The sequence below is a fragment of the Manacus candei genome, unplaced genomic scaffold, assembly GCF_025592945.1.
Source record: "Manacus candei isolate 608988 ecotype Guabito, Panama unplaced genomic scaffold, ASM2559294v1 h1tg000017l, whole genome shotgun sequence".
Taxonomy (NCBI): Eukaryota; Metazoa; Chordata; class Aves; order Passeriformes; family Pipridae; genus Manacus; species Manacus candei.
The window spans coordinates 11,553,323-11,577,778 of NW_026138065.1; the positions used below are offsets into that span (position 1 = coordinate 11,553,323).

The 24,456-nt window shown below is 50.1% G+C and overlaps 1 protein-coding gene across 1 annotated transcript; it reads right to left on the minus strand.

The window, feature by feature from the left end:
- Nucleotides 1-6,848: 6,848 nt before the first annotated feature.
- Nucleotides 6,849-24,447, minus strand: AARS2 (alanyl-tRNA synthetase 2, mitochondrial). The gene is made up of 22 exons (XM_051783244.1): nucleotides 24,182-24,447; nucleotides 23,616-23,804; nucleotides 22,830-22,975; nucleotides 21,875-22,069; nucleotides 21,210-21,354; nucleotides 20,614-20,759; nucleotides 20,206-20,314; nucleotides 19,567-19,605; nucleotides 18,768-18,879; nucleotides 18,105-18,232; nucleotides 17,223-17,373; nucleotides 15,222-15,391; nucleotides 14,111-14,224; nucleotides 13,575-13,715; nucleotides 12,803-12,940; nucleotides 12,285-12,394; nucleotides 11,044-11,152; nucleotides 9,421-9,543; nucleotides 8,975-9,085; nucleotides 8,031-8,114; nucleotides 7,782-7,892; nucleotides 6,849-7,390 (listed from the first exon to the last, which is right to left on the minus strand). The coding sequence occupies exons 1-22, from the start codon at nucleotides 24,404-24,406 to the stop codon at nucleotides 7,226-7,228; spliced, it is 2,961 nt and encodes a 986-aa protein (XP_051639204.1). The 5' UTR covers nucleotides 24,407-24,447; the 3' UTR covers nucleotides 6,849-7,225.
- Nucleotides 24,448-24,456: the final 9 nt, after the last annotated feature.

The following is a 24,456-nucleotide window of genomic DNA, read 5'->3' on the forward strand; positions in this document are numbered from 1 at the left end:
GCAGAGGAACAGGGGCCACAACAGAGCCACAGTCCCCTTTGTGTTCCCTTTCAGGGCTCAGCTGGTGGAGCAGGGGATCCCAAAGCATCATGCTGTGTGGTGGAGAGAGTTGGGTGCACACTGCCAAATGCCTCTGGCTGCAGCTATTTGCCACTGCTTCCTGAATGTCTCTGCCATGTCCAGCAGCATCGCAGGCCAGCTCAGGGAGAAACACTGGGCTTCCCTCTTGTGCCCCATCACCACACTGGGATTGCACTGGTGAAGGGAGCTGGGCTTAGCCCTGGCATGCTGCAGGTTCTGCTTTTAGCTGCTGAGCCAGGCTGTCTGGAAAACCCACACTTTTTCTGTTTAAGGGTCAGAACTTGCCTGATGCCTGCAGAGTGCTTTTGAACCCGCGAGGAGCAACCTGGAGCATTCCCAAGGACTTCTGTACTGCCAGCAATGTGCCAAGGCCATCTGCTGCCTCTGTGCCTGGTCTACCTCTGGCTTATGCCCTGTGGTGCGTCCTCTGGACCAGTGTAAAGCTTTCCATTTCTGATTTCTAAATCCAGCTGTACCCCTCTACAGTAAGGCCTCCAGTTCTGCCTGATAGGGCCAACTTATCCTGCTTAGCTGTGCTTTTTGGTTGCACTGCTTGCTGGGTCTCTCCTTCTTCCATCTCCCTGGCTAGATGCCCAGGACTGGGTGCCCAGGGTGATGCTGCTCCCCCAGGGCTGGGAAGCCCTGCTGCAGAGCCCGCACTTGCTGTTTTTTCTACAAAAGAAAGCCACTGTGGGAGCTCACTGGCCCTCAGATGTGGACAAGGGGGTCTCTTCTCCCAGAGCCTGACTCTGTTAGGGAGCGGTGGTGCCCATAGCAGGGACACCCTACACATCCTAGCTCATGCTGCTGCTGCAGGGCCGTGAGAACCGGCAACTCCTGGGTCACTCTCGGGGCAATGAGCTCCAGCAGGAACTCTCCTGGCTCTCCAAACCTCTGGTCTGTTCCAGGTGGGTGATTCCTGTGTTTCTAATAAGGCAGGGGAAGAAAATTAAAAGCCCAAGTGAGCAAAGCAGCCAGGCTGAGCCACGAAACATCAGAAATGCCTCTGTCAACACTGCAGCCGAGGCAAGCAGGCAGGCAGGCAGCTTTTTAATTATTGATGGTGCTTATAAATAAATGCTGGGGCAGGGAGGAGGTTACAGCAGAGCAGAGGAGCCACTTCTGGGTGGGGGAGGGAGCCTGAGAACTCGCTTGTTTTAAAGGTCATTTAGTTTTGTCTCTCTTTCCCCCCTTTTCTGTAAAACTCGGTGATATTTGAGTTGATGGATTGTCTTCCTTGTGCATCTTCTTGCACCTGCCTAACCTGGCCAGCCAGGAGGACGGAGAAAAGACACCCACAAGTGAGGGCAGTGAGAGAAGGAAGGGGGAGGGAGGGAGGAAACACTGTGTGGAATGTGGGACAAACAGGCAAACGAGGAGACAACAAAATTAGTAGAGCAGCAAATCCCAACCCGAGTGTAAATAATTCTTCACCATGTGAAAAGAAGGTCTACGTAGGCTCAGATTTATCTCCCTGTTCCTGGAGCTCAAGCTTAGGCAACCTCTGATGCAAAGCAAGAAGAAAGTGCGTGACACAAGGCTGGGCAAGGACTAGGAGATGCAGGGATCTTGGTTGGGAACTGGAATAGTAACCCAGTGTCTGCATAGCCTCAGGAACTTCTGCAGCAGGCTCAGGGTGGAGTGTCTCAGAAAAAACAGACTATCTGATGGCAATAGCTTTGGCATTGGGATCCCACAGCCAGCTGAAAACATAGGAAGAGTTTTGAACTGGAGTTGCAGCAGTACTTTGAGGCTGACAGCCCCCATGGGAGTCTTAAGTGATTGTGGATGGTAGGACTTCACAACTTAGTCTGAAGCCCTCCAGCTTGCAAAAGTGACACACAGGCACTTTGTGCAATATGGACTCAGAGGAGATGAGTCTAAGCCAGTCTACACCACAGCAGACCCTACAGGGCAGGGTCACCTTCTATTCCTCCTCCAGCCTCAAGGGAGCCATTACAGGTGGTGGGCAGCAGCACCCCAATACCTGGGGCTGGTCATGAGCATAGCTTTGCTCATCTTCCCACGAGGGCCTGCCATGTTTGCACAATTGCAGGATGAGCAGCTCTGCAGTGCACAACAGATGCAGCTCTGCAGTGCACAACAGATGCAGCAGCATGCAGATCTCTGGATGATGGATCTGGATGCAGCCCAGGTAACACCACAACAGCCTCACTGCATACCCTCTGTGTTGACATCCTGGGACCCCACAGCCATCCTCCAATAGACTGAGACCCAGAATGACATCAATAAATCAAAATTCATCCCTCCATGGAAATGAGGTGTGCCCTTTCAGAAGGGTGGGCTCAGTAGCAGGGTGCTCCTGACAGCAGTTGGGATGGCAGTGGGGAAGATGTAGGGGGAAGAGGAACCCTTTTCCCAGCCCTGTGGGTTTTCCTGGTACTTTCTGGAGGAGAAAGTTGTAGCTGAGCAAATCATGCCTCTGGGCAAGCAGCACAGAAATGCCAGCTGCAATCCAATCTGAGGAGCTGACTGCAAGGCGCCAGCGCTCTCGCGCAGGGAACTGGCTGGCCGTGAAGGGCATGCAGCAAAGGCGAGCTGTTGGGATTCCCCACAAAATGCCTCTCCTGCCTCCTCAGGCTCTCAGTGTGCTGCTGTGGGCAGTGTTCTGCTGCAGTGGAAACTTCTCTTTCCCAGGAATGCTCCCCAGAAGCTGAGGGCCCAAGACCAGAGGGGTGATTTGGCCAGGGGGCTTTCCTGCCCTGCCCACATGCCCTAACATGCTGCCTGTCCCTCAGCCGAATGCCTCTAGCACAGAGCCATCCACTCCTTTCCCAGGCATCTAGGACACAGAAGGTGAGCAGCAGCACCAGCTCGTGGTGGCTCTGAGCCACTCCTAAGGGATGGGAAGTCCCACCTTGTCACCAGTGCTCTGGGTCCATGGTTCACCACTGCAGCCTTGTCTGTGCTGTGCAGCAGCTGCTCATGTGTGGGTGTTGGCTGCTGCAGGAGCAGGGAGCCCACAACACAGGGCACTGTGATGGTGAAAGCCTGCGAGGGTAACGCAGAAACCCACAGATAGGTGGATGTGTGGGTTCCTGGATGACATGTGTGTGCATGTGTGATGTGACTAGCTCGGTGCACACTATCACTATGCATGGAGAATCACAGAATAGTTTGGGTTGGGAAGGACCTTTAAAGGTCACCTCTGATTCCCCACCACTGAGCTGCTTTTCCTCCCTGCAGGGCTTAGCTTGGACATGCTGCATTATGTTCAGTGTCTCTGGGAGATGTTCAGTTCCAGCTGTAAGGGACCAAGCTTTTGAGCCTGTGGCTCAGCATGCATATGGCATCCTCTGCATGGCTCGGCTCTGCCACCACTACAATCCCAGTACATTCCTGAAATGAGTCCCTCAGGACCCAAGTCCCTACAGCAGCCTGCCCCTGGGACTGGGTGGCAGGGGTGCCTAAGGAGAGTGGGCTTCTTGCAGGCACTGCCTCTCATGCTGCAGCCCAGGATACAGAGAGTGAAGCTCCTGGAGCAAAGTGGGTCAGAAGAAACACCCAAGTACTTTCTGCTCCCCTTTTGCTGATGTCAGGTAGTTGCTTGGGGTTGCAGGTGCCCTTAAGAGACCTCAGGGTCCATCTGGCCTTACTGAGGTGTTGCCAACCTGACAGCACCTGATCACAGCAAAAACGCTTTTGTCTTTCAATTAGTTTCCCACTTCCTGCTGTCCCTTCTGTGCATGTGTTCAGAGTTGCAAATGTTTGCCCAGAATACTGCTTGGACCTTAGATCCTTGATGGCTGTAAGAGAATGCAGGCTGCTATTTGGGCCAGAGAACTGTATTTCAAAATTGTGTTTCATTCCCTGAAGTCCTCCCACCTGATCATTGCTCGCCCTGCTGCTGACATGCAGGGCATGCCAGGCAGAAATGTGGCAACTACTGCAGCTGCAGCATGGGATGTGAATGCCTTGTCCCTGTGCGGCAGGGAAAAAAGGAGGACAGGAAGTAAGTATGGGCGCTGGGGGCTCAACAGAACAGGAAATGCTCTCTCCTGAATCAGTGGTGGCCTGGCATGGCTGCAGCACAAATCCCAGCATTTCTACGGCAGCAACCCACTTTATCAGCTTGAGGTGATAGGGGCGCCACAGGTGCCTCCACAGAACCACTATTTGGTAGGGTAAGATCCTTTTTCTTCTTTGATTACAGAGCAGTTTTAGTGCAACTGAGCTTATAAGATCTAGTAAGATCACGACTTGGTTATGCTGTGACTTCATTGATCCTTGCAGGCTCAGGAAGGGGAAGGGAAATACAAATTTCATGTTCATAAAAGCCAAGAGCAGCAAAGGAGGAGAAAGAAAATGGGCTCTCCAAGACTGCCCCAGCTGAGGCAGAAGAGCCAGTGCCTTTGCAGCAGGCTGCAGCCCTGCTTGCTGACTAGGTGGTTTTTAAAGTTTATAGGAAGGTGCAGGAGATGCAGCAGCCCTCGGTGCAGTGGGTACTGGAGCTGCTGCAAATACCCTAAGAACAGGAAGCCACTTTTCTCATGGGACACAGGAGGGGACAGAGCTGGAGTGCCAAGGCATCAGGCCTTAGCTGCTCACTCTTCACACAGTGCTGAGAGCCTAACAGTTCCTACAGGCGTGATGGACCTCCTTCCAACAGCCCCAAGAGCCACTGCTCCACGGTGCCTCTGTAGCAGCAGCCCTTGGCCCTCCAGGGGAATGACAACAACGGCTCAACTTCCCCATCAGTAAAGGCATTACCTTGAAGGTCAGCACCCAGACCTCTGCCCCTTAAGGGGCTGGACAAAAATCTACGAGGGGTCAGTGGTTTTTAAGCTAACAGTCAAGCCAAAGAGGGTTAATTACATAAGGCTGCTGCTGGCAAGCTCAAGCTCTGCTTTTGGAGCATCACGCAGGAGCAGCTCAACCCAGCATTCCTTTCCTCCTCCTCACACCTACTCTCCGATACGGAAAGGAGACATCATCTCCTGTAGCAGCTATTAATACAGTAACACAGAATCACTCTGGGAAAGCGCTTTCCCTGTAAGACAGAGCACCCCTTTCCCTTCCCACACCTGGTACTGCTGTGGCCCAAGTGAAACACAGGGGCTGTGCAACACTGAGCACTGATGCTGCTTTCAACTGATGGCACGAACCATTCCCTAGGATTCCACACACACTCTCCAGCACCTAACCAGCCTTGTCACAAGGTCCCCAAAGCCCCAGGCTAGATGTTCCAGCTCTCTCCAGGGCTCAGGTTCCTTGGAGAGATGTTACGAGCACCAAAAGTACCTCTGCATTCAGAAGTGGAAAGAAATTTGAGAAAGCACCAAGCTGCTCTGCTACAGCATAGAGGAAAGCAGATGGGGTCTGGGGTGAACAGCAACCTGCCCCACTGGCAGGGTGATGAGAGAAAGGGGCCTATGCACCCCTCTGATGGCTGAAATCGTGGCAGCAAGGGCAATGTCGAGAGACCTTGGCTCACAGACCCCTTTGCCACAAGCTCTGCTTTAAGCTCCCTGGCTGGAAACAGCATTTACTGAACCACTGAACACTATTGCTGCAGCTGTCAGTGCTTTGGGGGAGCAGGGGAGGACAGTGGGAGCACCACCAGACCCTAAAGGGCTTCCTTCTTCTTCCGAGTCCTCACATTTATATCTGGCACTTATCCAATGCAAAAACAGTTGCTGGCACTTTGCAAAGATGAGTAGGAGCCACATTAAGCCCCATATGAGATTTTGGGCTGGAGAGCCCAAACCTCTGAGATAGGGAAGAAAACCCCTTGTCTGCTAGTGATGCCCCTTAAGTCCACATTACCCCCCCACCACTCCTGAGATGACCTGTTCATTGAAGAGAGAAGGGAAATGAGGCTCTGCTCACAGCAGCTATTCACCCTCCCTCCCTGAGGCAGACAGCTAAGTGGGAAGTCTCTCATTAGGACACTGGGCCATTCCCCTCTACATCCTCTTCACCAACCCTTATCTGTGTGACAGCCATTGCCTGCTACCCATCCATCAGCACCACATGCTTCTAACCCTGCCCCCTCTCCCCAAAAGCAGGCAGCTACTGCCTCCTCCACCTCCCTTCACAGTGCCAGGCAACCCTACCTGCTGGCGAAATTCATCCCTGTCAGGCTGCTCTTACAGTGAAATCTGCTTGTATCACTATCCCATTGCACCTTTGCCTCAGCTACCGTTTGTGATCTCTATTTAGGTCAAAACTGTCTCTCAAATAATGTGCTTTGGCCAGGAGCTCTAGACATCACTCTAACAATGAAGTCTGAAATGTCTTTATGAATTGAATTTGCTGGGTCTGCTACTGCTTGTGAAAAACGATCAGTTTATGAGAGAGACCTGCTCACCTCAAGACTAGGTGTCCTGCCGCAGGGACTTACATGCTGTGACACAGCAACAGTTCTCATTCACACAATTCACCAGATCAGTGGTGATTTTTAGGTAGGAGCTGGGAAGAAACCAGAAGGAAGGAGTTACAAGGAAGAAACAGGGATAGGAACATTCATCCAAAACAAAGAGGTGGAGACTGGGATGATTCTGTTCCCTCCATGCTGAGGACTGGCTTCAGCACTACGCACTGCATAGCCTAACAAGCCTGAGCCCACAGGGGCTCAGGGGATTTCTCTTCCCATTTCTAAATTACAGTAGCATTTTTAATCAGAGGGGTGTCCTGAGTTCTGCAGTAGGAAACACACTTTCTTAGACACAAGTGGGTGCTGATTTCCAGAGCTACAGAGGACCCCTCTGCCAGAAGAGAAAAAAACGGTGCGCTAACAAGAAACATCAGGGGATCAGACACTCTCTACCCTTTAATAGCTTTAGGATAACACTGTGCCATCTCCCCATGTTCTCACAGAGTCTCCGTGCTGGTCTTGTGGCAAGAACTGCACTGTTCCAAGAGAAGGACCTGCTGTTGCAACTAGAGCTTTCCAAGGCTCTATCCCCATATGCTCACGCTGAAGAACAAGCAGCATCATTCTGTCAGCGGGATCAGGAGCAGGGTCTCTGCTGATCCTGGATGGTCAGAAGTCAAGTGCTCCAATACAGTGGTAGCAGCAATGTTCAGTGTGGGAGCTGGTAAACTTTTCAGACCAGCAGAAGTACATGCTCAATATCAAGTGTACGCAGTGGGTGCATACAGCTGTCCTGGCACTAAAGCATCACAGTTTACTGTGAGCAAACTCCAGTGCAGTAGTCAGGGCTCCCTGCATGCCTTTGGCATTTCCACTGCCCTTAGCAACGATGGGAGAGCCTCCCGCCTTGCCTTCCATCTGTGTACACACAGCCATGGCCCAGTCAGCAGCGGAGAATGCAGGGAGGCAGTTCTGGGGAAGAGACACAGAAAAGTCATTTGGACTGTGGAGCACTCTGAAGTGTGAATAAAGAAAGTTAAAAACATCTTCTCCTCACCCAGCCTGGGCACTCACTATCCTGAGGCAGTCATGACTGTGAGAATGACAAAGGCTGAGCTTACATGTTAATGCTGTGTCTTGCCCTTGGGCAAACATGACCTGGAGGATCCAGGGATATCTGTGCCCAGCAGAGACTGAAAGCACATCTGGTCCAAGTAGGGTCATCTCAGGTCCTGCCCCTGTGTGATTAACCACCAACTCTGGGCAGAATCCCAGGAAAAGCCTCAAGCAGGACCTGCAGACCAGTGGGTCCAATGCCCCTTTGCAGGCATGTTCCCCGTGTCTCTGCCAGGGTTCTGCTTACCTTGGACACCTGACAGGCACAGAGCACCTCACCAGAAGCCTGAGGGCTGAGCAGCAGGACTGATGAGCCAGGAGACTTGTCACACAGCTGATTCACTACCTTCATTAGGATCTAGGAGAGACAGGGAGAAGGGGGGTCAGGCTACAGCAAAGGAGACTGGCATCCGCAGAAAATGTGCCCAGCAATTCCCTTTTACTGTTTGCGGCATCTGAGGTACCGCTGGGCCAACAAGGAATGTGGATTACTCACAGAGAGGGAATCAGCTGGGACAGTATCAATGATGACAGGTTGGTTGCAATGTTTTGCTAGCAGGCTTTGTGCCTTCTTTTCAGCCTGGAGGGAGAAATACACAGCATTTTGAAAGGCTACAGGTGGCACAGGGTGGGCTGGATGGGGATATATGCATGCAACAAATATAAAAAGGGAATGCAAGTGCTGCTCTGTGGGACAGAAGGGAGCTGTATGATAGCAGAAATCAGGCTGGCAGACTGAAGTCTTCATGTGGAGACCTGTACAGCCCTCCTTCCTTGAAAGCAAGCAGACATGAACCCCTGGCAAAAGTGGAATAGACAGTGACCCATTCAGTCCCCAGCCTCTCCTGGACCTATACACCACCCCAGATCTCAGGAAGGCTTCAAGATGCTTCTACTTGTAAGAAAGGGATAGTTCTTGCTGAAATCTCTTGTCACCAATAAGCATTTCCAAAGGGCTTTCAATGTAAATTGGCAGAATAGAAACACATGTGGGAAGCCATAGCAATATTCACATAGCTGGGAGAAAGGCTCTGTCCTGCCACTGTCTTAGTGTACGACCTCGTTAAGCCCACTGTGACAACCATCTCATCTTTTCCACATATAAACAAGGAAATGATGCCTAACTCCCTGTTGGTGTTGGCCAAAAGTGCTGGTATGGGGCTCTCCATCCTCACAGGTAGAGATGTGGGGATTCTGCAGCTGCTAAAAGCCCAGCCAGTCATTCACTGCATTTTAAGCAACGGCACCAGACAATGCCAGTGAAATCAACCCAACACAGGGCGTGTGGCACTGTGTGTGATTATACCTGCCTTCTTCTGCTTTCTAGTGGGACTCTACTGACTGAGTGGCTGTGAAGTGTGACAGAGACACCAGGTCCACTGGTGTGTGCCACACAGTGCTATCAGCTGGCTGCAAGTCAGTGTGCTGTTGCCACAGTACCTGCTGCAGCTCCAGTTTCTTGATAGCTGTGTTGGCTGTTCGCTGTAGGGCTTTGAGGATGGTCTGTAATTCTTTTCTTTGCCACTGGGGCATTGCAGTGGTGGACACTACCTGCAAGACAATTTCCTGTGTAAGAACATTAAACTGTACCTCTAGACGTAAACTGCCAGTTCTCTGGGAGGTCAGGCTGGAGCCTGGTCTCTTTTCAGACTCTCCTACAGCCCATGTGATCAGGCCAGCCAGTCACTGTGGTAAGTAGCTTTCTTTTTCAGCTGGCTATCTACAACAGAGGCATCTGGGCACTGGTAAAAATCCTGCAACAGTAGGTAGCAATTTGCCCTTGCTATTGACCATGGTAACACGTTAACCTGGTAGGAAAAAAGTCACGTGCCTCAAGCGTATAAAGCCCGTGCCAGGATCTTTCTGTATGGGAGTGTAGTCCTTACTTTGGTCAACTGGCCCACTTCTTTGGAGAGGTTCTGCATCTCAGGAATAGAGGTGCTCCTCTGCTTCATTCGTTGGGAGACAGAGTCCACTTCCATAGCCAAGCACTGGCCTACTTCCCGGGCCTGGAGAGGTAGAAAGAATGCAAGCTTGAAATGTAGCAGTAGAAAAAATGACTAGGGATGGAGAAAGTAGGGAGGCAGCAGGGTCATAAACACTGAAGTGTTGCTCAGGATCCAGTGGAAAGACACCTACAGATGTTTTAAGAATGACTGTTCCCATAAGACTCTGAAATAGAACGTTCTGCTCCAGATTTGCAACCAACACTAGATGGTTACACCCCAGAGACCGAGCTGTCAAGCATTTATGTTTCCTCACTATCTTGCACCAAATCATCAGGATTTCATTGAGGAAAAACTGGGGAGCAAATGGCATATTAGAGCTATTAGCAAATGCGATCTTGAAACTACTGACTGAAGAAACAAAATAAACACTAAAACTAAAAGAAACTTTATCAGCTGTTCAAGCATCTTTCCTTGGTTCTTCTATCTTGGTGTATTTCTTATTGCTTTCCCCAACAACAATGCTGCCATTAATTAAAAAAAAAAAGCTATTACAGGCTTTTCTCATCAGTGACAATCCTTATGGTTTGGAGCATTTCCTCCTGCCAGATCTCTGTGCCCATGATGGTCCTGTGAGACTTCAGATCAGGACAGCAGAGAGTACATAAGAAAAGCTGTGGAAACTGTGAACTGCTCTGCCTAGCTAGGGTACACAATCCTTGTTTCAAGTCATTCCCTCATGCCTGCAGTCTCCCTTGTTTCATTAACACATGCACAGAGTTCCTCTTGGAGGCTTCTCCAGGTCAGCATTTCCAGCAAAGCACGCAGATGTGCCCTGCAGCTTTTTGTTCTTCTGCACAAACAAAAGCCTCACTGGGACACAGATGCACAGGGGACAGCCAGCCAAAAAGTAACAGATTTGCAGGGGTGGGCTTTGCCTTTAGTCTTTCCAATTCCACTGACTATGAGTCACTCTCCTCTGACTGCAGCCTTAAAGGAAATGAACAAGCTTGTGGGGCACCCGACAATTCCAGATATTAAAGGACAGAGTGATCTCACGAATACAATAGTAGGTTGCTTACTTTTTATACAGACCCAACCAGACCAGAATCACAGCTTAGCAAGAAAAAGACTAAAGAAAAGAAGCAAAAGGGCTGTAAGAATGAGGCCAAAGCCCTGTAATCATAAAGTGCAAATCCAACTGTGATAGGCAGGAGGTGAAACTAATGTACAAAGGATCACAGCTTCAAGTGTCAACCCAGGGACTGAAATTTATAGACCAGAGACTTTCTGATATTTTGTGCCAAATTTTTCTCTTGGAAAAGTAGGTCTGGGGGAAGAATGAAGGTCAAGGAGACAGAAGACTAGGATGTGGGTAAAAGAGGTGAATGGTGAGGTACAGCAGCAGAGCTAAGTCCAGGGGTGAAGCAGGAAACCAGATCAAGCACAGCAGGGAGGCTCCAACCAAAGCAGCGGGGAGCTAATCGTCTATGAGGAATCTACAAAGTTTGGTCCTTCTGGCATTGCCTTGACATGGCAGAAATCTCAGTTCCCCCTTCTTACCTGTTTGGCTTGGCTCCCTGTCACTGCAATGACACGGCTAATCCCTTTAACGAGCTGACGATCGCTGATGATGACCAGATCTTCCACAGATCCTGTCTGCAGAAGGTGCCTAAAAAGTCAGCAGAGAACAGGAAATAAAACAAGCTGCTCTCTTGAAACAGAAATCATTAAGCCTGCTTTCTTTTTAAAGAAGTCTGAAGTCCAGTAGCCCCTTCCCACTCCCAATAGCTCGAATCCTTTCCCATCCCTAAAATCCTGATGGCACCCTGTCAGGCAAGAGACAGTGGCATTGAGGCTACTTCATAGGAACCTCTGTGCTACCTGCCCAGCAGGGTTCTGTCAATGATGCATAATAGCCAAGTTCTGCCTTTCTTTCCTCACCTTTCCCTCAGCAGTGGGATAAACTGGGATTTCTCTCTTCTACTCAGCTGCTACTAAATCTTGTAGAAAGTAATCTTATGCCCCAACTCCACCACTCTCTTGTCAGGCCAGCTCACAGCCTGGCCAGTAGACTCCAGTCACAGGATAGCTGTGCAGTTTCAGGGCTCTGACAACTTCCCCTTTCCTTCTTGGTTGTTTAACATTGGATATGAAAACTATGGTGTCTCAGGTTCTGTTACCACAAGTAATCATTTCAGACAGCTTCACAAGAATTGATCATCTCTACTCCCATGCAGTTTCTTGTCCCACTACTCCCACAAGAATGATCTCATGGCTAGAAAATTGCTCATTTTCAGCTCTATCTGCTCAAAGGCCAATTTGTTCCTGATTTTTCTTCTTTTTTTGTCAGCACTGTCCTAAGATTGATTAACTTTTCTTCTACTCCCATTACTGCTAAAAGCAAAAAAGAGAGTGAAGATAATTAATTAAAATAATCTGAGCAGTCTCAAATTTGCACAATGATCTTGGAGTCTCCAGCTGGGTCCCCAGCCCTCCTGCATCCCCAAAGGCAAAGCACTGGTGTGACAGGCCACACACACCTTTCCCATACCCTGTTGGTGACCTGTGACTTCTAGGTTGGTTTCAGACTTTCAAGTAAGGAAAACGCTTTACATTTCATTAAAGTTTGCTCAACCTGGGGCTTCCAAAGCTTCACAACTAGCCAATCTTGTCCTCACAATATCTTCCCAGTGAGGAAACTTAATTTCACGAGGATGGGAGTTAAGCTCGCAATGACATCTCTAACTTCAGCCACCAGTGCCCAAAAACATGCCTTCTCACTGCAAATAAAAGTCACTTACGTCCCACAGCAGAGCTCCACAGAGGTCTGCATTGCAGCCTCGGAGTCACAGGTCAGCACACTCTCCACAGGGACCCCCAGAGACACTATCCTCACTGGATCTGGATACCCCTGACAGAGGAGACAGGGATCAGCAGCTAACAACATGGTCCTTCAGGGGCACTTACAGACTAACTACATGGCTTCAGGTGTTGGCCTCATTTTTCCCCTATTCTAGAATAGCCCCAGAGTCAGGGGCAGCAACTACTACTCCCCCACCACCAACCACCATGGGGAGAAAGAAACAGTTGGGTGACACTACAGGCTTTTGGTCCAAAGGGATGAGCAGAAAGCCTATGCATCACCAGCCTCCATGTTTTACAACACAGTGTCCTGAGATCTCATCTCTGTCCTATTTTCCTTTCTCGGTTTTGGGAGTCAATTCCCTCGCAGAAACACGTTGCGTCAACATCTCGTGTCCCAGATGATTCCTGCTGAAGGAGAAGGCTCATGAAGATGTGTGCTGCTATCCAGTCATACCTCATCCACTGCACGGAGTCCCTGAACTCTTTTTGCCAGTGTGAGGGGGACCTCAGCCATGTGCACAAGCTCATTTCTTTTGATCATATCCTGGACCACTTGCTCCACTTGTTGCAGCTGCTCCACAGTCACAGGGCCCTGAGGAAGTAAATCACCCACTTTCAGGAGAAGCCTCCTGAGAGGAACAGAATGAAGGAGGAGAAGTGGGGCAGGGCCACTGGGCAATTCAGCTTGGGCACACCACGCTTCCCGTGTCTCATCTTCTCTACTTGTAAAAGGGAACTGTGAGCATCATGGCCCTCCCATCCCCTCCTCCCATGAGAGATTAAGGATTTTTGATGAAGAACATCAGCCAAAGCCTTCAGAAGAGATACTGCAACGAGTGACAGGTTACCAGGGCCAGCACTCAGCCTGACCAGACAGCTTTCAGTTCCCAAATACTCTTACCTGGATGTCCACACCAGGTATGTGTCACAGCCAAGCACCATCTCTCAAAGACCCCTTTACACTATTTAATGTCAGTCCCATGACCACTGGCCTTGCTAAGCGTTTTCCTTCTGATGCCCATTCATCCCCTCAGCAAGCCCTGCTCAGGGTCAGGTCAATGCAAAGCAGACCCCATCACATCCAGAGAGCCAAGCTTCATTGCTCAGATAAAATGTGACCCATCTCCAAGGAATGATTATGGTGAGAGGAGAAAAATCCCTGGAGAGAAGGCCAGTACTGGAATGTTGGTACTGCTGAGAGCAAGGAAACTGAAGTTCGGAGTCACCTTGGTATCAAAGTCGAAGCGCAGCCGCTCTGCTGTCACATGGGACCCACGCTGCTCTGTGCTGTCACCCAGGACGTGACGGAGCGCGAAATTCAGCAGGTGGGTAGCGGTGTGGTTGGTCATGCAGGCCAGACGCTGTGCCTGAAAGCACAGACAGGAGGTTGGCAGGGAATGCTGGTTCTCCATAGCTCAGGGGAGTAGGGGATGGCATGAAGAGATAAGGGAAAGGCTGCATGTGAAGGGATGGGAGAAGATGGGGAAAGAACAATGGATAGTACAGCTGTCAGATTAAATATGTTGCAGGGAAGATATAAATTCTTTTCCTATGGGATCACCTCTGCAAAAAAGCAAAGGGTAGGCTGGATACTTTTGGACAGACCAGTGGCTCACAGAAAATTAGAGAGTCACTTGTAATGTTTCCTTCCCACTGCACATTACAATGAGGAACAGTCTCAAGAATACAAGGGACAAAGATCTGCTGTGTGCCGGCTACTCAGGACATCACAAGGAAAAGGTTAAGGGCAGTGAGTTATCACCTCATCCACAAAGAGCTGCACTTGGTCACCAACATGCAGGGTTTCCACAGCAGTGACCTCATGGATTACGTAGCCACCACAGAGATGAACTGACTCTACAGGGAAGAGTACATCCTGAGCAAAGAGACAGAAAGATGAATTAGGACACAGGGAATATCCAAATACCTGTGCTAGGTACCTGCTTGATCCGACCGGGAAACACAATACCCATTGATCCCTAAAAGACAGGGATTGGGTGGAAAAAGCAGAGAGAAGCTTGCTGCAAATGTAACCAGAGTGCCTCAAACCTTCCCTGCACCCAGCCACTCTTTGCACAACATGCTGAGGCTGCCAGCTTGCAATGGAGGGGCAGTAACACCACCCATGCTGATGAATTTTCCTAACAAGGATGCTTGTTCATGAGAAAATGGACAGCGTTTGCCAAGGCACTTGTCTCAGGCATCCAAGGTGCCAATTCTGCCTCTCTGGGCTGGCAACAGAAACTGGATCCCCACTTCAGCTTGGGGAGAAGTGCTGAGCAAGGCACTATCACATTCTGCAAGGCTAAAAAGGCAGAATCAACGCCCAGGAGTCATTATCAAGAGCTGGAATGTGGGAAGCAGAAAAAGCTGCACCTGTGTAACTTTCCATGAGAGGGTCAAAGCTCTCCCTCTGGCAAGGCTGAAGGAACATGCTGCAGAATTGGAGGTCCTTCTTGATGTTCTCGGGAGGGATAAGAGATTTTCCACTGGGTCTCAGATTGGGCACTGCTTGCAGTCATCCAGGACTGGCCAGAGACAGTTACTCAGCTCATGGACTCTCTGATCATTGATTCCCTCTCTCAGCATTACACTCCCAGCAGGCAAGAATACAGCACATTGAAGGGAGACCTAAGACTACAGTCTTCCCTAGCAAGATGAAATTGCACTGAAGAGACAACCAGAGCAGCAAGTACAACTCTGTAAAGTTACTGCTGCTTCTGCTTCACCATACCAACCCTGATGCAAAGCCAAGGGAACTGTCAAGAATCAGCATCTTGCAAATTGACACAGTAAAAGAGCTCATCACTTGGGGAATTCTGCCTGACCTCAGTACCCATGGCGGCCTTGGGTTAGGCAGCAAAGGGCCTTACCTGCTGTCCTAAATGTACCATGTAGCCTTGGTCAGAGTCTTGCCCGCCCTGCTCTGCATAGAAGTTAGTCCTGTCCAAGATGACACCGCAGCGTTGCCCTGCCCCAACCTCTTTCTGGAGACACTGATCTCTGTACAGCATCAGGACAGTGGCCCGGCATGGGCTGAACTCTGTCAGGGGGAAGAAGATAGCAGCAATTAGTGCATATACCCTGTTAGATTGCAACAGGAAAGGAGGCATCACTTCCCCATGCCAACCCTGCCAACATCCAGGCTATACTGAAAGCTGGCCCTTTGCCTTGGTAGGAGAGGAACAGCTACTGGCAGAAAGGACGAAAGATCTGTTAACTGGAACTAAGTCACCCCTCACTTAACTAATGACAGAACTGCTGAGTAGCAGCTACATAGGCAGGGACACCCAATCTGGCTCCACATGAGCCTGACAGAAGAAAATGTGGCACAGACATCTGCATCCTGCTATATGGCAAGCTTGGCAAACCTGCCTGATTTTTATGAAGAGATGACAGACACGGTGGACAAGGGACAGCACAGATGTTACTTTCCTTGATGCAGCAAGCTTCTAATATACTCTCCTGTAGGTTCCTTCAAGCCAAATTTGGGCAATATGGACTGGAGAGGTGGACCATAAGGTGGATGTGTAACTGGCTGGGCAGCTGGCCCCACAGAGAATTGCTCAGTAGTTCAATGTTCAACTGATATTCAGTTACTAGTAGAGCTACCTTGTGGCTTATATTAGGGCCAACACCATTTAACATCTTCCTTAATAACTATCCATGACAAAGTGGGATGTACCCATATCCCACTTGTGTATGGCAATGACTTGGCAGGCACTGGTTGATACACTGAAAAACTGGGCTGCTCTTCTAAGGCATCTCAGCAGGCTACAGAAATGGACTGACAGAAATCTTGGGGTCCTCGGGAGCAAGCTGGGCACAAACCAGCAGGGTGCCCTTTCAGCAAGGAAGACTGCCTGCCTGCTGGGCTGTCTGAACACAAACATAACCAGCAGGTCAAAGAAAGAAATTATTCATCCCTATTTAGCATTTTTGAGACCATGTTTAGAGCACAGGAAATTCTGGCTGTACATGAAGAAAAAAACTTTTCACACTAAGAGTGATAAAGAACAGGGAACAGAGAGGCTGTGGGATCTCTGTCCTTAAAGATACTGAAAACTTAAATGGACAAGGCTCTGAGTAACCTGATCTGACTGTGAAGCTGATGTTCCTTTTATCAAGAAATTGGACCTCTAGAGATCCCCTTCAACCTGAATTATTACATGATTTAGAGGCTGAGGAGGTGAGACAGTTCTGGCTTGGAGATTTCAGCCAATGTCACTGCTGGGTTTTTTCCTCCATTGTGCTCTTGCTGTATTATATATAGCTTGAATTGCCTCACCTTCTGCTTAGTATGGGCTGCCACCAGCACATTAGGTAAGAGGGAGCTGGTTGTGCACGGCTATCTCTAATTGTCTGTGACAGCCACACCACCTCTTGCTCTCTGTGGTTTATCTTCATGCTTTCCCTAGAGCATCAGCAATCTCAGTTAACCTAAATAATAAAGAGCCTGTGCTGGCATCTAGTGGTCTGCCACGGAAATAGCAAAGGCATTGTTTCAGACAACTACCTAACCCCTTTCAGTAACTATCCTTTATTCTCCCGAGCACACACACCCACAAGCCTAATTGTTGGAGACAGATTCATCTCTCGAAGAAATCAACAGTCCCTTCTTCACCACTGCAAGCAGTGGTGCCAACCCAGAGCTCACAGCCTTGACACCAGCCCAAAGGCTTCCTAGAGACTCAGCACCAAGAAAAGCACCTACTTTGGGATGAGGTACAGGGGCAGGGAAAAGATGCGCCAGCAAGGTGAACAGGTTTGGACCACAATGGACACCTTCTGCATGCATGAGGGTCAAGCAGTAAAAGTAGGCTTCTGAGGGACTCCAGTGCCCTCAGGCAGAACCTGCCTTACTGGTCACTTACCATACTGCCCGTGCTGCCCAAGTGTGTAGGCGTACTTCAGGGAGTCATCGGTGGCAGGCACGTTGCTGCTCCGCAGCTGAGCCAGTGAGTGCACATCAAGGTGTGTGTTTGTGTTCTCTGGCTGTGCTGCCTGTGGGCCACCAGCCTTCCGCTGCAGCAGAGCACAGGCACAGTTAGATAGGAGACACTGGGGGGCACACACACCAGTAAGTGGTGCTATAGTCTAGGAACAACTTCTTCCCCCTTTGTGAAAAAGGCTTGTTTAGATCCAGGCTGATGGAGCCTACTGCTAAACCAACTCCATTCCTTCAAACCTCACAAGCACTCAATACCACTCTGTGCTGGCCTTGAGCCAGGCCATAAGCAACAGCTAACGCAACCTCCCTGGCACAGCTTGCTGTGTAGCTGCGAAACTTCCAGGCCATTAAAGCTCAGGAGAGCAAGGCCTTGAACCAATTACTGCACAGGTGGGGTGGGCAGCACAAGTCTTCCAGCACCACAGAGGCCAAGGAGATTTTGTAAACTCTTCATAAGTATTGCTGCTTGGGCTCTCTAAGCTGGCTCTGCTTTGTGAGAGAAGTTGGACTACATGTAGACTCACATGGCACTCTCCTAATCTATGTAATTCTCTTATAACCTTCACTCCAGCATAATAAAACACTTCTACCAACCTGAAAAAAATCACCAGCCAACACTTCTCAGTCCCACACTCACAAGCAAAGGCATTGTGATGACACTGCTATTTCAGACCCCTTCAGGGACAAGCCATGTGGCCCTATGGTGCATTCAAAGAGACTCAGCAGTGAAAAGGATTCTACTTCCATGTTCACAGGAGAGAGAGAAAGCTTTGAATTCTTCTGATACAGTGAGTCTCCCTCTCACCTGTGCATCTTCCAGAGCAAGTTTGTTAAAGGCAGCTGAATCCAAACTGATTCCCTTTTCTTCAAGCATCAAGTCAATCAGATCCAGAGGGAATCCTAAATTCCCATAGAGAGACCAGGCTACTTCAACTGTAAGACAAAAAGGACAGGAACTCTGTGTGAATACAGAAAGCAAAGGCATCTCAAGATTTGGATGGGACCAATCTAGAGTGTGCCTTGGTAACTGGATTCACCTGTGTTGTGTGCAGCTGCACAGCCAATGGGAAAGAGACGCCATGCTGTTCTTGTATGGGATTGAATATTAATGATGCTCCACAGCCCCATTCCTGCTAAAATTCAGTGCAGCACATCTAGACAGGCAACCACACTGGTTGGGTTCTGCACTGCTCCTTTCAGCTGTGTCTTGTAAGGACCTAGTTATCAGTCAATAAAGCAGCAAGGGAATGTTTCTAACTTTCCTGGTGCCCAGTTCGTTGTGAGAACAATGTACTAGAAAACAACTGCAATGTGGAGAAAGAAGCAACATCTGCTCCTCTGCCTGGAGCTATAAAGTCACAAAAGACGTGGGGGAGGCAGACATCCACCAGTTTTGACTGCAGTGCTTGTGAGGATCAGGATCTGGAGCAAAGTGTCTCTAAATGCAGCTTGTCAGAGGGAGACTGACCTGGGAAATTCGTGGAGGGCTCCATCTGCTGCACTGTCCGCTCGATGATGTGCCTCCCACGCTCGAGGGCGGACAGAAACGCGGCCTCATTCTCATTGATGATATCCATGATCTGCCCAAGGATCAGAAGAAGGGTTAGCCACAACATGTCAGGGAGTTCTCCTGCTCAGCTCAGCCCTGCTCAGTCAGCTCAAAGCAAATCAACTAGACTTTTTGTTCTGCAAGTATCCATCACAACATGTCTCCAATGCACTATTAAACAGTGCCAAAGTCATTGTGCGTCCTGTCATCGCTCCTGTCAAGGAAATATTGGCCATACACCTGGGTAAAGCTTTAAGTTGACAAATGGTCTCTGTCAGACATTCACGTCTGTGACCCAATTACAACTGTATGTCTGGAACAGCCAGAGAAGTTGCTTGTCATAGCAGCTGTCAGCAGAAGCAACTCAGTTCTAGCCTTAAATCACCAATCCACTTTAGACAAAGGGCACCCAGGCTAGGACAGGCTGTCCTTGCACTCAATAAAAGAACTCCTGTAGGTTTTTTAGAGCAACAGCTGCCTTACACCAGGACACGAAGTCCCTGGTAAGGATCTAGTTGAGTTCCCACACAAAAATCTGCCACAGATACTTCTTGTGCCTAGCACATTTCAGCCCACCCACAAGAACATGGCTATGGAGGAGGCTATGCAAACTCCTCCAGCTAAGTCCCAAGGAAGGGCTGACTGCTGCTGCTGAGAGCACTGCCTCACAAAGACAGTGAGATGGAGGTTTCTCTCCAGGGGATTCCACATTGCTCACCTGGTCTGTATTCTTCGTCAGCTCTGGATAAGCATCTCCCTGTGGAGTGAACCTCAGTTAGTGATAACATTCTCAGCATCATCCTCAGGGAATCTCAGAGTATGCCACAAACATTATAGAGGTTTCTTAGGCAGGTGCATGTGAAGGGAGCCCCAGTGCACAGCTCCAGGGTCAGCAGTGCAGAGCAAGAATCATGCTTGGACCATCTCCTGCCTGTCTCCCTGTGACTGGCCTCTGCTAGACCCTGCACAGCATCCCTTGGCCAACACATCCGTTCACAACAGGAAAAAAGGATTGTCTTTGAAGATGCTGTTAGTACTAACAGAGACCAGTTTCAGATGGCTTTCTCCAGATACAACACCTTGGAAGTCACTGCCCTTAGAAACAGCAACGTGCACTTGCATACACTTACATGTGCTTGGACTGACTGTACCAAAGGTCACACTAGGCCCCTCCCTCCCATCACAAATGATCAGGGGACAAAAGATTTTTACTGCTGCAATGCATAGCATCAAGTACACACTTCCTGGAGCTCCTTCACATCCAATATTGTCTCCTGACAGTGTGCAGGAAAGGGACATGGGGCTGAAAGGGACACGTGTGATAATCTTTTTTCCCCAAGGCAGCAGTTTTACTCACCAGCACTTCCACTACAGTAGGCACCAGGGAGGCCAGGAGCCCAGGTGGAGCCTGAAGGACTTCAGAGCAAAAGCGGACAGCCCTGCGCAGGATACGGCGCAGCACCAGTCTGAAAACGGGGCAGGATTTATCAGGCAGGCATGTGAGTGTCCCTGCCCAGCTCCCACAGCCAGCATCCCCCAGATCCTCTGGTCTGATTCATCAACACAGGACAGCTGCTCCCCACACTCTACACCCAGCCAAGGATGAGTCTGCAGATTGGAACCCTTTACATTTTCTCACCTTCCTGCCTTCCCAAAGCTCATGCACTCCCTATCTTGGGCCCACACCAGAACCTTTCCCCTGGCTGTCCATATTCCTTTCTAGACCTCACTCCTTCCGCCCTGTGCCATTTCCTTATGTCCTTACTCTGCTCCAGAGAAGCCTGGGTAGATGCCATCAGTGATGCACACGCACAAGGTGCGCACGTGATCTGCCACCACACGGTAGGCCATGTTCACACGCCCAACATCAGCATCCCCGACCAGACCCTGGTATCTGGGCGCCCCGCAGCTCTAAAAGAGAAAGTAGGAATATAAATTAGCAGAAACTAATGGCTGCAGAACAAGTTTCAATACAAGAGGCAGCCACTCACACTTGACGTCATGTTTCTCAACTACCTCTGAACCTCATGCATCTAGGTGTACTCATTAAATCCTTCTACAGCATTACAAACCAACACGTCCGTACCTAACACAGGTCAGCCAATGCCCTAGCACTGAGAGATTTAAGAAATTTTGGAGGAAAAATGGATCAGCAATGCCAATGATCCAGCAGATTTCCAACCTGAAATTCTCCCCGGTTTTTCTAAAATGTTGCTCTGGACCTGGCCAGACATAATCTCCTCTCAAGACATAACCATCTCAAAATGTGCATGTAGAGAAGGCTGTACTATGGTACCAGGCAAGCAGTCTGCATTCAAGGATCTTCTGCTGAGCTGTGATTCTGAGCAGAAGCACTATCACCTTGTGAATGGCATCCAAGATGGGAGTGAAGAGATCTGTGTCATAGTTGGAGCGTTTGTTCTGCAGAACTGCCACCAGCCTTTCCAGACCCATTCCGGTATCCACATGGTGCTGTGGCAAGGGAAGCAGATTCCCCTCCACCTCTCTGTCAGCCAGGCAGGAAAAATAAATGGCAAAAGAGAAGAAAGGGTCAGTTCATGCACAAAAAACAAAAGGAGCATGTAAATCAAAGCAAATAGGAGAGTGACAGGGGATGGAAACAGTGGGAGACCAAGCAAAAGGAAGCTCAAGGGACAAGACTAACAGCAGCCTGCCTTGGCACTGTCAAACAGCAAGGATCTGACCATCAGACAGTCGGGATAGGCTGTAATGTAAGGAAAAAGGCCTTCCCTGACAGGGCCAAAGGCCTTCTCCTCCTTCTGCAGGTTTCTCTGGGCTGCTGCAAACCTCAAGAGACCTCTGAAATGCAGCAGTAAGGGAGAATAGACAGCAAAGGTTGAAGGAGGACAGGGCAAATAAAGTGAAGCAGACCAATAACTACACTGGAACATCCTCCCAGCTTCCCTCTTGCTTCTGGAAAGCAGTGGGATGTCAGAGTATACACATATGATTTTGGACTCAGACAAGAGGAAAAGGCTTTGGAGTTCAGACAAGACACCTGGTACCTGCTGTACTGCATGAAGACCAAGTTCCAGATCTCCACTACATCAGGGCTGCCCTGGTTCACCAGTGCTGCAGCATTTCTGCCACCGCCCACATGGTCATAGTGTATTTCTGTGCATGGACCACAGGGACCTGTGTCCCCCATCTCCCAGAAGTTGTCCTTCAAGGGGAAAGGAAGCACGTGACTGGCAGGCACCCTGGAAAGGCAAACAACAGAGGTGGTAGCCCTGAGGCATACGCACAAAGCACACAGTAGCCTAGATCACACAGAAAGTTGGAAGGGAGGAATACTTTCTTCCCACTGTAGACTCAGTAAGCAAACATTGGAATTCCTCTGCTTCTGTTCACACAAAATTACTCTTCTTAGCAAGAACAAGCTGGGCTAAACCAGACAGGATCCCACTCTGCCTAGAACAACTGGCAAACACAGCCTGGCCCCTGCTGAGGGAGACATGCTCTCCACTGGGTCTGTGGAGCACCTTCCTCCTTGGAGCAGAGGCAAGACCTGATCACAACAGACAAGACTGTACACCAACAGTAGCACAGAGCTGGCTGCCTTGGGTTCAAAGCCCACACAGAGCCTGGAACAAGTTTCCAAAGCACAGCACTGTTCTGCAACGGCTTCACCCTCTCACTAGCAATCGCTAGCTTTAGGAGAACATGCTCTCCACAGCTCATGATGGAGAGAAAGCAGAGAATTAAAGATAGTTCACATACTTCATCCAGGCCAACCAGTGTCAGGCACATAGCTCCCCTAGTGATACCACCTAAGAATGAGCTTAAAGGTCAAGTGCCCTAGTCAGAGCCCAGCTGACTTTTATCAGCCCAAACAAACCAGAAACAAAATAAGTTTGAACCATAACTTTTGGCCCCCACATCAACTAAGAATTAAATGGGAAACTGTGAAGATCGAAATGTCAGCACCTGCTGATCAGAACCTTTCTCTAACACACTTACCCCAGGCGGAGCCACACATCCCTGCACTCCTCATCCGCACTCAGCCCCAAGGTAGAGTCTCCGCCAAAATAGGTGACGTAGAGACGATCTTTGGGGATCTCGTAGACCTCTGTCAGGAGCTCCCAGGCCATGCTACATGCCTCCTCCTGAGCAGGTAGGGAACAAAAATGAAGCACTGTAAGCCAGGATGCATAGTGATGCAGGAAGGCTCTTTAGAATGGGAGTGAAACACCAAAGAAGTTAATTTCAGCTGCTCTCTCCCTTTCCAATCTTAAGGTTCATTTCAAAGAGCAGGATGAGGGTCAGGAGAGTGAGACAGCTCTCTGCTGCCTGTGAAAAGCTGGCACTCCTAAATTGTTGTAAATCACAGCTTGATTTACTTCTGTGTGTTTAACAGCAGAGTTCCATGGATTATTTTCTTTCCAAGGGAAAAATATACTCACTAACAAAAAGTAGCATCCTTTATCCTTCTTCCCTTTTCAAACTTCCTAGTAATAAGCATCAAATGAACTGGTAACCTCTTTTCACCATATTAAATGGTCTACACTGGCATTCTCACAAAGAACTTCTATTTGTGTGTGTTGTTCACAGCTTTGACAGGCTTCGAGGGCACGTTTAATGACAGAGCCCACCAGCTGACCACTTCTGCTCCAGGCCACAGAGCTCCCAAGGAGTAATAAGGAGCTTACCAAAATGTCTTCTGCTGACAGTCCTACAGCACTACAGCGCAGCTCTGAAAGAAAGGTCACGTTTTCCCCTGGAGAGGGTTTGCTCCTATCACCTCACCTTAAAGTAATCTCCAAAGGACCAGTTCCCCAACATCTCGAAGAACGTGTGATGGTAGGTATCTCGGCCCACATCCTCCAGATCGTTGTGCTTCCCTCCTGCACGCACGCACTTCTGGCTGTTCACTACCCGTTGGTACTGCGCCAGCTCGCTCCGGGGGTGCACCGTGCCCAGGAAAATGGGCTTGAACTGGAAACGAGAGACACCTGCTATTGCTAGATGCCACCCAGAGCGGGGGGACAATGCCTGGGGCTCTTGAAACACAGACACAGAATGGGTCATGACCACCGTGGGTCATCTGATACAACCTCCCTGTTTCAACAGGGTCGCCCTAGAGCGCATGGCACAGGACTGTGTCCTGACAGTTCTTGAATATCCCCATCAAGGGAGACTCCAATGGCACTTTGGCACTGCGAGAGGCGACCGGGAGGGCAGCGGCGCGGTCAGGCCAGAGCACTGCCGGACACCTCCGTGACAGGACGCTGGCGGAGGCGGGCCGCGCTCCTCTGGAGACACCCGGGGAGCCGGAGCCGGGGACGTGCGGGAGCGGGACGCGGCGGAAGCACCTGGTTCATGCCCGCATTGACGAAGAGGAGCCGCGGGTCGCCGCGGGGCCGCACGGGAGCCGAGGGCACGCAGCGGTGGCCGTGGCGCTCCTGGAAGAAGCGCAGGAAGGCGGCGCGGATCTGCCCCGCCGGCGGGCAGCCGGCAATGCCGCGGCGGGGGCTGCAGGGCCAGCGCCACGGCACCAGCAGCAGCAGCCGCCGCCGCAGCCGACCGGCCGCAGCCATAGCGCCTGAGGCCGGACAGCGGCGCCGGGGCGCCCGGAAGGGGCGGTGCG